General features: G+C 39.2%; 1 protein-coding gene across 2 annotated transcripts in view; it reads left to right on the top strand.

Annotated features, from left to right (window-relative positions):
* MCF2 (MCF.2 cell line derived transforming sequence) overlaps nucleotides 1–14,848 on the top strand; it is a gene marked incomplete at both ends in the record, with an annotated part of 107,215 nt that overhangs the window by 30,862 nt on the left and 61,505 nt on the right. The window contains 3 exons of one of the 2 annotated variants that reach the window (XM_079726936.1): nucleotides 3,366–3,434; nucleotides 7,906–8,020; nucleotides 9,362–9,452. In XM_079726936.1, the coding sequence (XP_079583062.1) occupies nucleotides 3,366–3,434; nucleotides 7,906–8,020; nucleotides 9,362–9,452 (275 nt within the window). Of the gene's footprint in view, nucleotides 1–3,365; nucleotides 3,435–7,905; nucleotides 8,021–9,361; nucleotides 9,453–12,776; nucleotides 12,828–14,848 lie in introns of those variants that run through there. The other variant, XM_079726935.1, reaches the window with a different exon arrangement.

Below are 14,848 nucleotides of genomic sequence, written 5' to 3'. Positions count from 1 at the left end.
TATCCTCATTTGCACAACTACCTGTTATGTTATAAAAGATATATTAGTGATTGAGTTTGCAATTTATGGCCAAGGCAATAAAAGCTTGCCTCTCTTGCTTCCTGATCAAATGTATGGAATGAATGAGTTGACAAGCACTCTCCTCGTCTTTTGTTTTCAGTTTGTGCCTGATTGTGTTTGACTGTACAGTCACATGGTTGGTTCTTCAGCAGAGCTTTTCAATGAAGAGCTGCTCCATCGGGGTGTTTTTGAGGCTGTTTGTCAGATTACTTATCGAGTTAGTTCCCTTTTTTGGCTTCCCAACCAGCCCTTTTTCACAACTAGTCCAAAGTAAGGAGAATGCACGCCTTTCATTTTTGAATGATTGACCTTACCACGTGGGACGGCTCCGCAACCCTCCTATCAAATGTGAATCTGGTCAACAGGAATATACTGTAATATGGACCTGATCCGGCTTCGGTGACCCAGGCTTTTTATTTCTCATGCTCTGGAGTAAAAGAGTTTAAAGGGTCATCAAGAAGAACATTCTAAACCATATTTGTTCTCACTTTTACATTTCTGGAGGAAATCTGTGTGGAAATTCAAGAAGGTTAGATACAAAGCTGGGTTTAACACAGTGTCAGCTTTCTCCAAAGTCTGTACTCTATTCCTCTCTTCTCAGCAAAAGGCCCACCTTGTCTTTTGTGGCTGTTCAGTGATAACCCCGTGGCTTCTGTTTCCCTTTCCTGCCATCTTCTCTCCCTTCAGTCTGTTTCCAACCCAGAACTTGATCATTTTTTAAATTAATCAATTAATTAGGTTGCTCCGGGTCTTAGTTGTGGCTCACCAGCTGTGGCAGTTGGGCTCCTTAGTTGTGGCATGCATGTGGGAACGTAGTTCCCTGAGCAGGGATCGAACCTGAGCCCCCTGCATTGGGAGTGTGGAGGCCTAACCACTGAGCCACCAGGGAAGTCCCTGATCATTTCTTAAAGTAGTAACATCTTCTCTTTTAACCATTTCTTTTAATTGGGGTGTAGTTGATTTACAATACTATGTAAGTTTCAGGTGCAACATAGTGATTCCCAAGTTTTAGAAGTTATACTCCATTTATAGTTATTCTAAAATATTGGCTGTATTCCCTGTGCTGTACAATATATCCTTGCAGCTTATTTATTTTATACATACTAGTTTGTACCTCTTAATCCCCTACCCCTATCTTGCCCCTCCCACCATCCCTCTCCCCACTGGTTACAACTAGTTTGTTCCCTATACCTGTGAGTCTGTTTCTTTTAACCATTATTTTATCCTTTTTTGTTAGTGTGGAAATGTCATTTTGTTGGCATAATTGTGGGAGACATTTTATGATAGTGTGTTTTCCTTATATCTATGGATTTTACCTGTTGTCGGATCTCAGAGAATGTAAGGGGCATTGGAAAGCATTTGTTGTATTACCCGCAGAGGGTAGTGAGCTGAGGGGTAGGGAGTGACTTGCCCCAGATCCCAGAGCTGCTCAGTGGCCGAGCCAGCACTGGGCCCAGGTCCTCCCATTCCCAGCCCTCGGCCTTTTATTTTATGCCCTGATGCCTCTCTGATTATGTGAATGGATTAAAAAAAATTGTAGAGTAAGTAGACATAGTTTCTGTATCTGTGCAAGAGCCTGAATGGTATGGGAGGAATCAGGCTGCAGATATTAGTGCTTCCAGATCTGCCACATGACATAAAATTTATCCATTTATGTTGATAGCTATTTCTACTGATCAAAGCAGGGGAGAAAATTGGGTCTTATTATGTAGGAATATTTTAATGCCTAATGCTCTCATCTAAATGGTAGAACACGTTTGGGGCATTGCCACTTGTGCAGGCCTCTGAGAGCAGAGAAAGTTCTAGTCCTCTTTGCACTATCCCCATCTCATCCTTCCTTCAGGTCTCCAGGCATAAAAAGTGTCAATATATGACACATGTTTGTGACTGTCATAAACACATGCTTTTATCAGAGGAAACATGTACCATTGTAAAAATAACTGCTTTTGGCAGTTTGGGTTGTGAAGACTGGGACGTACCAGGGGGCTAATTTTTTAAATTGCAGGACATTTTTAGGAATTGATTTTTATGTCCTGACAAATGGTGGATTTTTAATGGCATGTTTTTTATAAAAAATAAATTTGTCAATGAATTTATGTTTCAAATCGTGTGTGTGTGTGTGTGTGCGTGTGTGTGTGTGGCTCTGTAACAGAGGCCCTATTCCACTGTCTGGTGTGGGTCATTGAGAACTTGTCTGTGCAGGGCCCTTGAGCAGGATAGGCCCTGATCCACCACCTCCATATGGTATGATCTAAAGAGCACTAAGAAGGGTAATGCGTCATCAGTCTGACACCACCAGAGACCAGGTCTTTGAAGGCCCTATGTATCAGAGGGCAAGGGGAAAATATGGTTTCTCTGAGAGATGTCACAGGCATTAAAACCAGCAATCCAAAATAGCTGAGTTCGATGACCCATTTTCTTTTAAAAAGTTATCCTTGCTCATGGACCAGAGGCACGTAGTGAACTTTGACCTGGGGCCCCTGTAGAGTTCACTAGAGTTGAACATTACAAATTAGCACTTAAGATCTGGGACAACTAAAATATTGAACATCACATGGATGTGTCCCACCTCTAATGGTCAAAGATGAGTTAACAGGCTGCCGTTCATGGAACACTGACTCTTATGCCAGTTATTTTGCATTTGGTCGGCAAGGCACCCTGTGGGGTAGGTATTATGCCCATTTTACAGGTAAGGAAACTTGAGGCTCTGAGAGGCTAAGTAGCTTGTACATGTTTATACAGCCAGTAAATGCAACAAGCCGGGATTGGAATCTAGGTTTCTCACATGCTTAACCAATACTTTGTACTTGCTCTTTGACATTTTCCTGACCTGTAAGATGGGATAATAATACCTTTCTCCAGGTTATTTTGAGGATCCAATGCTAAAACGATCCGAAAAGTGCTTTGTAACCGCTAATAAAGCTTTGCAGAGCGAAAGGCATTGTTAGAAGTAAAAGACACTATGCCAGTGTCTCTATGTGACTATCTACCCTTTAGATAAATACATCTGGATGTCCTGGAGTTTGGACCTTTGCCCCTGGCTTTCTGGTGAGTGAGAGTAGTTTATGTCCCAGACATAGATTCTGAGAACGAGGACACTGATCCTCCTTACCCAGTGATATTGTCCAGAGTGTGATTTCCTTCTTATGTGGCTGAGAGGAATAAAGAGAAGGTCAGCAGTGCGTCTGGGGATGCAGATCTGTGGGACCCCCAGAGTTCTTTTCGGCACGATGAGAAATCATGTGTGCGTTTCTGGCTGTCCTCTAACGTGCCCGTTGTTTCTATCCCTTTCTCGTTTGTCATAGAAACCGAGGTGCTCCACCGTGTGAAGGACATCAGCCATTTCCCAATGCAAGACATTGCCTTCCTGTCTGGTAAGTAGACTTTTTCATATATTTAGACCAGATAAATGTTTGAATCTATTAGCAAAGTTAGTTTGGTCCTTCTTATTTAAGTGGCTGTATAATTTTTATATTTTAATAAACATTCATACATTGTGCATGTAGTTGCTAAAAAACGGACACTTAGAGAATAACTAGAGGTTTGAAATATGTTTAGATATGTGATTAAAACCAGTCTTACCAGTCTTGTATATTGGACGTTTGGGCAAGTCTTCAGCAATCTGTGATGGGCGAAAGTGGAATACATCTCCTAGGTGGGTGCAGGCTGAGTGAGAGGGTAACCACTCAGGTGTCTTCTTTCAGGTTTCCCCCTCCACCATAGCTCTGATGACTTAAATGTTCATTACAAATGCTGCAAGTCACCCTAATTAAGCATCATGTATTAAGTTTTCTTTTAAAGGATTTCATTTACACATGATAAAAAAGTTTACTTTTCTAAAATATGTATAGGTATTTGTATATGCATTTGTATATAATTTCTAAAAATTGTGATGAAATACACATAACATAAAATTTACCATCTTAGCTATTCTTTTTTCTTCTTTTATAATGAAATGTATTTAATTAATTTATTTATTAGTATTTTTATTTTTGGCTGCATGGGTCTTCATTGCTGTGCACGTGCTTTCTCTAGTTGCGGTGAGCCAGGGCTACTCTTTGTTGAGGTGCGTGGCCTTCTCATTACAGTGGCTTCTCTTGTTGCGGAGCACAGGCTCTAGGCATGCGGGCTTCAGTAGCTGTGGCATGCGGGCTCAGTAGTTGTGGCACACGGGCTTAGTTGCTCCACAGGCATGTGGGACCTTCCCGGAGCAGAGCTCGAGCCCGTGTCCCCTGCATTGGCAGGCGGATTCTTAACCACTGCACCGCCACGGAAGCCCGTTTTGGGTTTTTTTTGGTTTTTTTTTTTTGTGGTACGCGGGCCTCTCACTGTTGTGGCCCCTCCCGTTGCGGAGCACAGGCTCCAGACGCGCAGGCTCAGCGGCCATGGCTCACGGGCTCAGCCGCTCCGCGGCATGTGGGATCTTCCCGGACCGGGGCACGAACCCGTGTCCCCTGCATCGGCAGGCAGACTCTCAACCACTGCGCCACCAGGGAAGCCCCTGGAGGCCCATTTTTAAGTGTACATTTCAGTGGCATTAAATACATTCACATTGTTGTGCAACCATCACCACCATCCATCTCCAGAACTCTTTTTGTCTTATAAAACTGAAACTCTGTACCTGTTAAAAAAATTACCCCTCATTCCTTCCTCCATCTAGCCCCTGGCAACTACCATTCTACTTTCTGTCTCTAGGTATTTGACTATTCTAGGTGCCTCATACGAGTGGAATCATTGCTGTATTTGTCTTTTTGTGACTTGCTTATTTCACTTCACCTAATGTCCTCAAGGTCTTTCTATGTTGTAGCGTTTTTCAGAATTTCCTCCCTTTTTAAGGCTGAATAACATTCCGTTGTATGGATGGACCACATTTGTTTATCCATTTATCCATTGATGGACACTTGGGTTGCTTGCACCTTTTGGCTATTGTGAATAATGCTGCTCAAAAGTGTTACATATTTTTAGAGATATAGCAATGGGAAACCACCCTTGTCTTTTTAATTTGGTCAGATATCTAGGGAAAGCTTTTCCTAGAGACAAGCAGATTCCTTTCAGGTGTTAGAGTAACTTGAACTATGCCATTAAATGTTATATTTATTGTATTACACAGATAAGAAGAATTTACGAGTATATGCATTGTTTGCATGAAAATCCTTCTTAGGTGTTCAGAGTACAAGAGACCATCTTATTCCTTTTAAGTAGTTTAATTATTTCTTCTGAAATGATACCTACATGCTCGGTTTACTAAACACACATTTACTTTACAGATGATCCTAATTGGACACTTCAATCTGGCCTCTGCTTTAATGATTATAATTAGCGGTAATTGTGGTGACTTAATTAATGTGGTTTTGTGTTTTATTTTATAAGTGGTATAAATGTGTGATATGCTTTCACTGTTGAGATTCAGGGATTTTAATGAAGCTTCTTAGTGTTTTTCCAACTGTGTTCCAAATAGAACCACCCTCAGGACCTGTTCCTAGACCTAGATCCTGCTCCACAACTTCTTTCCTTCTCTGATTTTTTCTAGTTGTTTTAAAAAATGCTTATGCCTATCGTTTCTTTTGAAGAAAGGGTTCCCAATGGGAAAAATACTGAAAGCCCCCATTTCAGAATATAAATATCTCCCTTGTTCTTTTCTCGCATGTTTACTACCTAGTATAGCACTTGTAGGTACTCAGCGGTAATAACGGTTTATAGATTAGTCAGTGACAATCTGTCCTTAACAAGAAGCAACATTCTTTCCTTTGACAGGTATAGTTTGCTTAAGTGTTGCTTGGCAAGTCTAAGTTATATTATATATAATATATATATATATATATAGAGAGAGAGAGAGCATTATATGTTATATATTATTTATATTCCTAGTTCTACACCATACAGTACCTATAGAGGCCCTTTGTTTCATGATTGGCTAATCTCTTGGTTCAGAGTTGTACAGTTTCTCCTTTGAGTTCCTTTAAAATTCTTGGGTGGGTGCCATCATTTTCCATGATTATCTTTCTTCATCCTGCTCTTTAAGTCTAGAATGTTATAAAGATTTATCGTCATTTGATTTATTACTTTGGTCCAGTTTGATTCAACAGATACTATGGGAATGGGGACCTCCCTTCAGTTTCCGTTGGTAAAGATTAAGGCAAGGAATGAATTTGATCTTTCCCAAGTACCCTTGTGTAGAATATGTGTTCTGCTTTTGTTGGATAGAGTGTTCTAGAAACGTAAATTAAGTCACAGTGCTCAGATTGTTATTCGGGTGTACTGTTTCCTAGTTAACTGCCTGTCTACTTGTTCTATCACTTATTGAGAGGGTTGGTGAAATTTCTGACTAAAATTCTGGATTTGTTTATTTCTCCTTGCAGCTCTATCCATTTTTGTTTCATGTATCTTGAAGCTCTGTTATCAGATACATACGCGCTTAGGATTGTTATGTCCTCTTGATGAATTTACTGCTGTTTGATTATCAAATGATCTTCTTAATCTTGACTCTGAAATCTTCTTTGTCTAAAATTAGACACCTTCCTTTTGACTACTTAGCATGATATACCTTTTTCCATCTTTTTGCTTTTAATGCATTGTGCCTTTATATGTATATATTTTTTGTGTGCCTTTATATTTAAAGTGTGTTTCTTGTAGGCAATATATAGTTGTGTCTTGATTCTTTTATCCAATTTGACCATCTCTAACTTTTAATTGGGTTGTCAAAATCATTTACATTTAATGTGATTATTCATGGCTCAGTTTAAAACTATCATTTACTATTTGTTTTCTATTTGTCCTATTCTTTGTTTTTTTCCCTCCATTTTTGCTTTCTTTTGGAATTAGTTGCTTTATCATTCTACTTTCTCTCCTTTGCCTTTGTCATAGTTTTATTGCATATTGAATATTTTTATATCCTGTACCTTTATTCACTTAAATTTAACCAAATAAGAATTACAACTAAACCTCTCAAAAAATTTCTTTTAGCAAGCTAAATTCAAAGGCCGCCGTACAACTTTTCTCCTAAAATAATCTTTCAACTTCCATTTAGTACTAATATGTACTGAGCACCCACTCTGTGCCCAGGTGTTAGGCTGACTACAGAGTGGGACCTTAGGCACATGTAAGGCTCATCCGTGCACTGGGTGGCTTTCATTCTCAATCCTCCAGGCTGCGTAGAGGGCTGTGGAGTGGGGTGCACACTGAATTTTAACCCATGGAGAATTTGTGGTCTTTCTTTCTTTGCATTAGTAAGATTCCTATTCCATTGCTTATATTGTTTCTTCCACCAATCCGTTAGAACATCACTTATTTCCTATACTCTTTTCATGCTCACCATGACTCTAAGTGGTCAATTTTATCAAGGTTTCCACTTGTTATCAAGCTGTCAGTGACTCACTTTGAATTCAGGCTCATAGCATTGGTATAGATATAGTTAATTCCCAATACCCATGGTTGTCCAATATGAGTGATCAGCTCTATTTTCAACTGCATTTATTATACACATTCTGTGAAATTTTTTCTCATTTTGCCTTCCTACTCCCTCCCTTCCCTCTTTCTTTCTTTTTCGTTCTTCCTCCCTCCCTCCCCCCTTCTCTTTCTTCCTTTCTTTTCTTCTTTCTTTCTTTCTTTCTCTCTCTCTCTGTCTCCCCCCCTTTCTTTCTTTCTCCTTTTTTATTTCAAAACCACCCTGCCACTTTTTAGACTTCAGCAGGAGCATGGTGCCGTTTTGGTTTCTGTGGAGATCATCATCCTTATAAAAGTTGCATTGGCCCCAGACTGTCTTCTAACCACCCCTCTCAAATCTAAAATCCTCTTTCTTGCATTGTTGTCACAAAAATGCTAATTTGTTTTTTTATACTATTTTAGGTGGCCGGGGAAAGGACAATGCTTGGATCATTACATTTCCGGAAAATTGTAATTTCAGATGCATACCAGAAGAGATGATAGCAAAAGTGCTGACTTACTTGACATCTGTTGCAAGGTATAGCATTTCATTACATTTTTTTTCAGTTTGGTTTCTATTGGCTACCCATTTGAATGTAGTAACAAGAAAATGGTGTTTTAGTGTGGCTTTTGTTTTTGTAAATGATCATAAGACTCACCTTCAGAGTAGATAAGAAATAACTTAAAAGGGGAAGCTGACAGCTACCTAAATTTGCTATAAAAATTATACTGAGGATCTATGAAAACCAAATTGGGGGTCTACAAGTATTTGTCCCCATGCAGAAGAACATAGGTTAAAAATGATGATCATATATAAAGCCTTTAATTCACCTAAAAGGAACTCTGACTAGCCAGTAGCTAGACAGCTATTCTTCATTTCTTCCAATGATAAAATATGAAGACTGAAAGTTAAATAGACTCAAAAGTGATATTGGAATGGATTAGGAGTTACATGATATTAGAAATCATTTGAGATGAGAATGCTTTAAGGGGAAAGTTTCAAAAGCTTCCTTAGGGCCTCCCTGGTGGCGCAGTGGTTGAGAGTCCGCCTGCCGATGCAGGGGATACGGGTTCGTGTCCCGGTCTGGGAGGATCCCATATGCCGCGGAGCGGCTGGGCCCGTGAGCCATGGCCGCTGAGCCTGCGCGTCCGGAGCCTGTGCTCCGCAACGGGAGAGGCCACAACAGTGAGAGGCCCGCGTACCGCAAAAAAAAAAAAAAAAAAAAGCTTCCTTAAAGATTTTATTTAGGTTGATAACAAATTTTTTAAAGGAAACATTTTCTGGTTATTAATCCTGAAGACTAAGAAGGCAGGAATCTAAAATCATAATATTGTGTAGAACCTCATGAACAAAAATCAAATCCCAGAAAACTAAATTTACACTGCACCCCTTAAAGCTTGAAAGTGGTCTTTTTAGGGCAAATAAAAGTTTTATTATCCATTACAATACTGCCTTCCCTCAAGGAGCGGGCAAGAGGTAGGAATATGTATTTAACAGTGTTTTTCTGAATGAATGAATGGATCATTGACTCCTGATGGATTGCCGTGAAGTTACATCTGACGTCATGAAGGACAGCTGTCTATAAGGTTTTCCCATGCCCCAAATCGTAGTGTTCCGAATCCATTTTAGTGGCCTACCTGCATGACACTATTACTTGCCTATTTAAAAGATTGACATTAGTGACAAAAAAGAAATTTTAACTAGTGAGTAGTGGAATATGGAATTAAATTGGCTTTCCATTGTAGCACTTTGTGATAACTTTCCAAATCTGTCTTCAGGCAAGACATCACATGTAAATGAAATAATCAGAAGTAAGGACATATCTAGCAAAGTTGGGTTATTACTAAGAAAAACAGAGTATTTCCTCTCATCTTGTAGGCGAAATGGATCTGACTCCCGATTTACCATTATTCTTGATCGAAGACTGGATACCTGGTCTTCTCTCAAAATCTCTCTCCAAAAAATCTCAGTGAGTACCAATTTATTCTACAGTAACTTCTTTTTTTTAAACTAGATCTTTATTGGAGTATAATTGCTTCACAGTGCTGTGTTAGTTTCTGTTGTACAACAAAGTGAATCAGCCATATGCATACCTATGTCCCCATATCCCCTCCCTCTTGAGCCTCCCTCCCACCCTCCCTATCCCACCCCTCTAGGTGGTCACAAAGCACCGAGCTGATCTCCCTGTGCTATGAGGCTGCTTCCCACTAGCTAACTGTTTTACATTTGTATTCTACAGTAACTTCTTGACTTTGTTTTGCATTATACTTTCTGTTTGTGGGGTACAGCTTATTTTGATACTGATGGAGACAATAAAAGTAGATGGAATGGGGAGGTGGGAAACTAGAGAGGCGAATTGGTAGAGGAGATTGAGCTAACCAACTTTACCTAAAATAAAACCTAATAGGAAAGAATGAGTAGTTAATGGTTCAAGTTGAGTGAGAAGTGATTCATGGTCCCCTATGCCTTTCAAAGCAAGGCAATTTTTTATGAGAACTGTTTGAAAAATGGAAATAGCTGTGTTGCTGTATACTCATTATATATGGAAAAGTATAAAGAAGAAGTATTAAAACAATAGTCAATAATCGAACCATCCAGAAATAAGCACTTTTTAACATTTTGGTGTGTATCTTTCTAGACTTTTCTTTCCCCTGGGGTAGAGAGGGAAGGGAGTCACCTTCAAAATGACATATTGTCCCTATTGGAAGCTAGTGCCCAGCTCTCCAAGACCCAGAGAGAAAAAACAGTTTCCCTAAAGGAGATGATAAGAGAGGTGCAATCCTGCCCACAGCCAAGATGATCTTTTACATTATTAGGCTCATCTGGATATTGTCTGACACTTCTCTTTCATAGAAGAAGAGGGAGGTGAGGAACCCATAGACTCCTCCTGAGCTGGTAAGAGGGGCTGTCTGCAAAAGTGCCGTGCAGTCAACTTCCTCTATTAGACCAGAATAGCTGGGAATCAATATATGTTTTTCTTTGAGAGTCCAATGTCATCAGCCATCTGAAATTCTTCCTTCGTCTCCGGACTCATGCAGGAGGCCACACCCAGCAGAGGCAGTTGGTTTAGTTGTGAAGGCAAGACAAAAATCTAGGTTGTTGGACTTCTCAGCCAGTGTTCTTTTTGCTCTACTAACTTGCTGACGAGTGTAAGAAATACACTGGCACTCACATGGTAAAATGAATGAGATCATTATTCTTCTCATACCCAGTATGAATTATTTCTCTTCTTGGGCAAGTCAGCAAGGTGGTTTTTTGTTTATTTTTTATAACAGAAGTGTTTAATCCTAAGCAATGAAGAGAAGAGTTAATACCAGATTCATAAAAGTTACCAAAATAAAATGGTAAAACCTCGATTTTGTATAATGCATTTTTGCTTTTTCAAAGGCATTCACATTTATTAAGTAATGTTGATTCTCTTTGTTTCCTGATTAAGTCCTGTGGGCAGGTATCATTATAATTGTCCCATACATGAGGGAATTACATTGATACACGCATTTTGGAAAGATTACGTGTTGAATCCAAGGTCAAATAGCTAAGTAACAAAGAGCAGGAGCAAGAATTGAATTTTCATGAACTCCAGTTGGTGACCTTTCCACCTGATGCTTCCTATCATTTTCCAGATGACATGTGGATAGAAAAATACATTAATTTTTTTTTAGAGAAAGGTAGAAATTCCTTTGGAGAGAGTACATCTGGCCTCCAGGTACTATTGAGCCCTATCAATGGGCTGAATCATATAAAAGGTATTTATTGTGCCCTGGCCTTTAGGATCGGTCCTTGGGCTTATTGAGCAGACTTTAGTTTATGACAATAATCAATTATTTAATGCTAAATATAGCACTTGTTACAATAAAACATTTTTTATCACCCAGCCCAGCTTTTTTTCTTTTGACCAAAACTACCTGCTTGATGAGATTAATTTTCATTGAGTGACTGGTTGGCACATGGCATCAGTTTTTTGGTAAAGTTTTATTTTTATTAATCAAATAGATTGCTTAGAACAGAGGTCTTGTTTTTCCCAAAAGAGAAATACAAAATTGGGTCTTGATACTATTGATTTGGGGTCAACAAAGGAATAATGACTTTGTTGACCCCAACAGAAAGGGAGGTGATGCTCCCCTTTCTGTTTCCCTAGGGAATGTTCTCTCAGTGGGGAAGTGTGAAGTATGCCCAACAAAGAGCTTTGAGCCCAAGGTCGCTTTACTTGCATAACAGCCGGGCAGGAGTGGGAGGTGGGGAGATGGCAGGTGACGATGACATGTAACTGGCTATAGATTAGTTTAAGCGTTGTTTCTTTTTAGCATTTTAAATGTTTCTGCTTATGGTAGAGCTTCTATACCCATACTCAAAATCACATTAATTGTATCTCAACCATTAATAGCCATTGGACACTGTTTGCGATAGAGGTAAATATTGAATGCAAGCCAATTTCAAGAACAAAAGTTGACATTCAGAAAGAATTTCTGGTGAAAATGGCCATTGTATAGATAGGTCTAACGGTCTTTTGTACATTATTTTAAACTAGTGTCTATGAAGTAATTATATGATTAAATTTGAAGATCTTAATTTCTAGATTCCAAAAGAAACTACGCAGTTAGGCTATACTTCATAATGATAAGAGACAAGATTTTTTTTTTTTTTTAGTTATACATTTTGGGGAAATGTTCATTTGGGAGAGAATCCTATCCGTCTTAGAAAGTTTGCACACTCTGCTCTTTCTAGATTATCACCAGGACAAAATTTCACAAGCTATTAACCTTTCACAAGGCTTAAACCCAGAATAGAATTTAATTAAAAAGAAAAACAAACAGAATTGAATTTCAAGTTACAGACCAGGGTAGGACAAGATTAAAGATATCAGTTAATACTACCTTCACAAAGATTCTTAGCATTCCACCTTAAAAATCAAATTGCGCAGAGGAGAAAGCCAGTCCCATCTAGCCCCTAGGAGGAGAGTGGTTTTTTTTTCCTTCCTCCACTCCCTGGACGAGGCTGATCTTCTTGAGCAGTCCAGCACCAGCTAATCCATGAGGTTCAATCAGGCTAAGTAATTGGGGGAATGTGTCGACTCTGAATTACAATGAGCAGCAGGGAAGGCTCTGTCAGCTGACGAATCAGGGATAGTGGTTTTTCTGCAGCGCTGCCACGGTGGTAATGGAAGCAGCTACGGTAGCTTTGTTTGATAGAGATTTTTGGCTGCCGCTTTTAAATACTACCTAAGAAGCGGCTCATATTTCATCAATGTGGCATTGACAATTGGAAAAGAAGAGTGTTATTGTGTATAGGCGAGATGGCAGAAGCAACTCCCCCGAGAGGCAAGATGAGGTTCAGAAGGAATGCGGTAAGGGCTCTGCCTGCAGTCCTGGAAAGCCTGTTCCCAAGTTCAAGGGCAGGGATGCGGCAGCATGGTGCTATAGCACAAACTGCTGAATGGGGCTTTTAAGGACAGAGGGCGAGAATGGAGTCTTGTGTTTGCATGGACTGCATTGATGTGATTCCTGTGGTACGGACATAGGGGAATGTTAAGGCCGAGGAGGTAGAATGTAATTTCAAAATCTAAATCTTCCTCTTATGAGGAAGCACCATCCGTCATGGTACTTGTTCAAGACTGTATGAGCAATTTTGAATCGTTGGGCAGAGTAGCTTTAAGTGACTAGTTAAAAGAATATCTAACAAAAGGATTCATCGTTCCTTTCACCATGGTCAAGTAGAGTATGATATCATGGACAGACCTGGAGACGACTTCATCAGCATTTAAAAAGGCAGCCCTTCCTGGGTGTTACTGGACAAGTGAAAAAATGTTGAAGTCTGATGATTTGAAATCTTTCTGATTTCATTTCTTCCCCATATTCAAACTTGAAAGATGCAGAGTTCTAGCCTGTTGACAACTGTTTCTTAAAGGAAAAAAAGTGACTCACTGTTCTTTATAAGCTAGAATTTAGAAATCTCTCCTTTCAGATACATTTTCAAACTTTCCCATCGTTGGTTCACTTGTATACTAAATTCCCAGCAAATTTCTGAAGGGATATTTAGATGTATTTTGGAGAGATATGAAGTAACACTAGCTAATTTGATAACTAACTGGTCATCAGCAAGGTTTTCAGGGCTACTCTTTTTCTTTCAAAACTTGAGGTAATGTTGTTGATGTTATGATTTAAAATATAAGACTTGCTTATTTAAATAATCAAGACAACACACAAAAAATAAGAAAGTGAAAATCAGTCATAGAAAAAAAATGACACTTGGAATCAAAAGTAAGATCAGGGAAATAAACCAGTAAGAATTTTATTGTTATTGAATGCCAGTGAACATCAGTGGGTGAGTAAACGGTTTATTTTCTAATAAAGCTCTTGGCACAAAATGGTATATTAAAAATTACAGTTTAGGATATGAATCTTTTATCTCCATCTCTACACATGATTTTGTATTATGGGAATAATAGCTTCAGACTTTTAACAGACAATTCATGGTGCACAAGAGATGCCTGTGCATATGCTTTGCAATACTGGGTGCAACTGACATTAGTACTTATGTTATCAAAAGTAATTTACTTAAGCTTTCAGAAAATTCCTAATTCCTTTATATGCATAGATGTTTCCTCAGTTCTGAACTTTGTTTCATGTAGATGCACATCCCTTAATATACACACAAATTAATACAGCACACAAGTACTCAGTGAATAGATATATCTAGTACTGTGCCACACACAACATGGGTTACAAAGGTAAACATGGAATGGCTACAGACCTGAAGGAGCTTTCAATCTAGTAGAGAAGGTAGGACATGTTCATAAATAACTATTAAATAACTATTATGAAAGGACTTCTAGTTGGTAGGGAAGGGCTCACAAAGGAGATGACGTTTGTTTGGACCTTAAGGAAGAGCATATGTGTCTATTACCTTTCTTGGTTTCTTTCTTCTCTTTTTCTCTCAAATGAATTACTTTAAGTGGTCCCTATGAACAGCTAGCTTGAAATGAAATTGATTGGATTAAGCCTGAAGCCCAGAACTATGGTGGAAGACAAATTTGTTCTGCTTGCATTGCATAGAGGCTGACCAGAGTGAAAAATTTGCAACTCAGTTGGTGACACCATAGTTTGACTTGGAAGGATCTCTGGAGTTGGGCTGATTCTAGAGGCTATGATAGGTAGCACCTGGAAGGATGGTAGCAGTGGATTTAAAGTCCAAAGAGAGGCTTAAACTGGCTACTTGGAGGAAATCGCAATGAGTGTGAACAAGTGAGGGGATTGAGAATGGATATGGGACAAGAAGGGCGAATCACAAGGAAAAGAGTATAGCCTGGGACTGTCCCGCTCCTGAGATCACTTGGCAAGTTATTTGGCTATCTGTGGAGTAACTCTT

This window comes from Hyperoodon ampullatus, assembly GCF_949752795.1.
Source record: "Hyperoodon ampullatus genome assembly, chromosome: X".
NCBI classification, from domain to species: domain Eukaryota; kingdom Metazoa; phylum Chordata; class Mammalia; order Artiodactyla; family Ziphiidae; genus Hyperoodon; species Hyperoodon ampullatus.
Note: the sequence above shows the minus strand (reverse complement) of the source record. Positions and strands in the feature narration are given on the sequence as shown.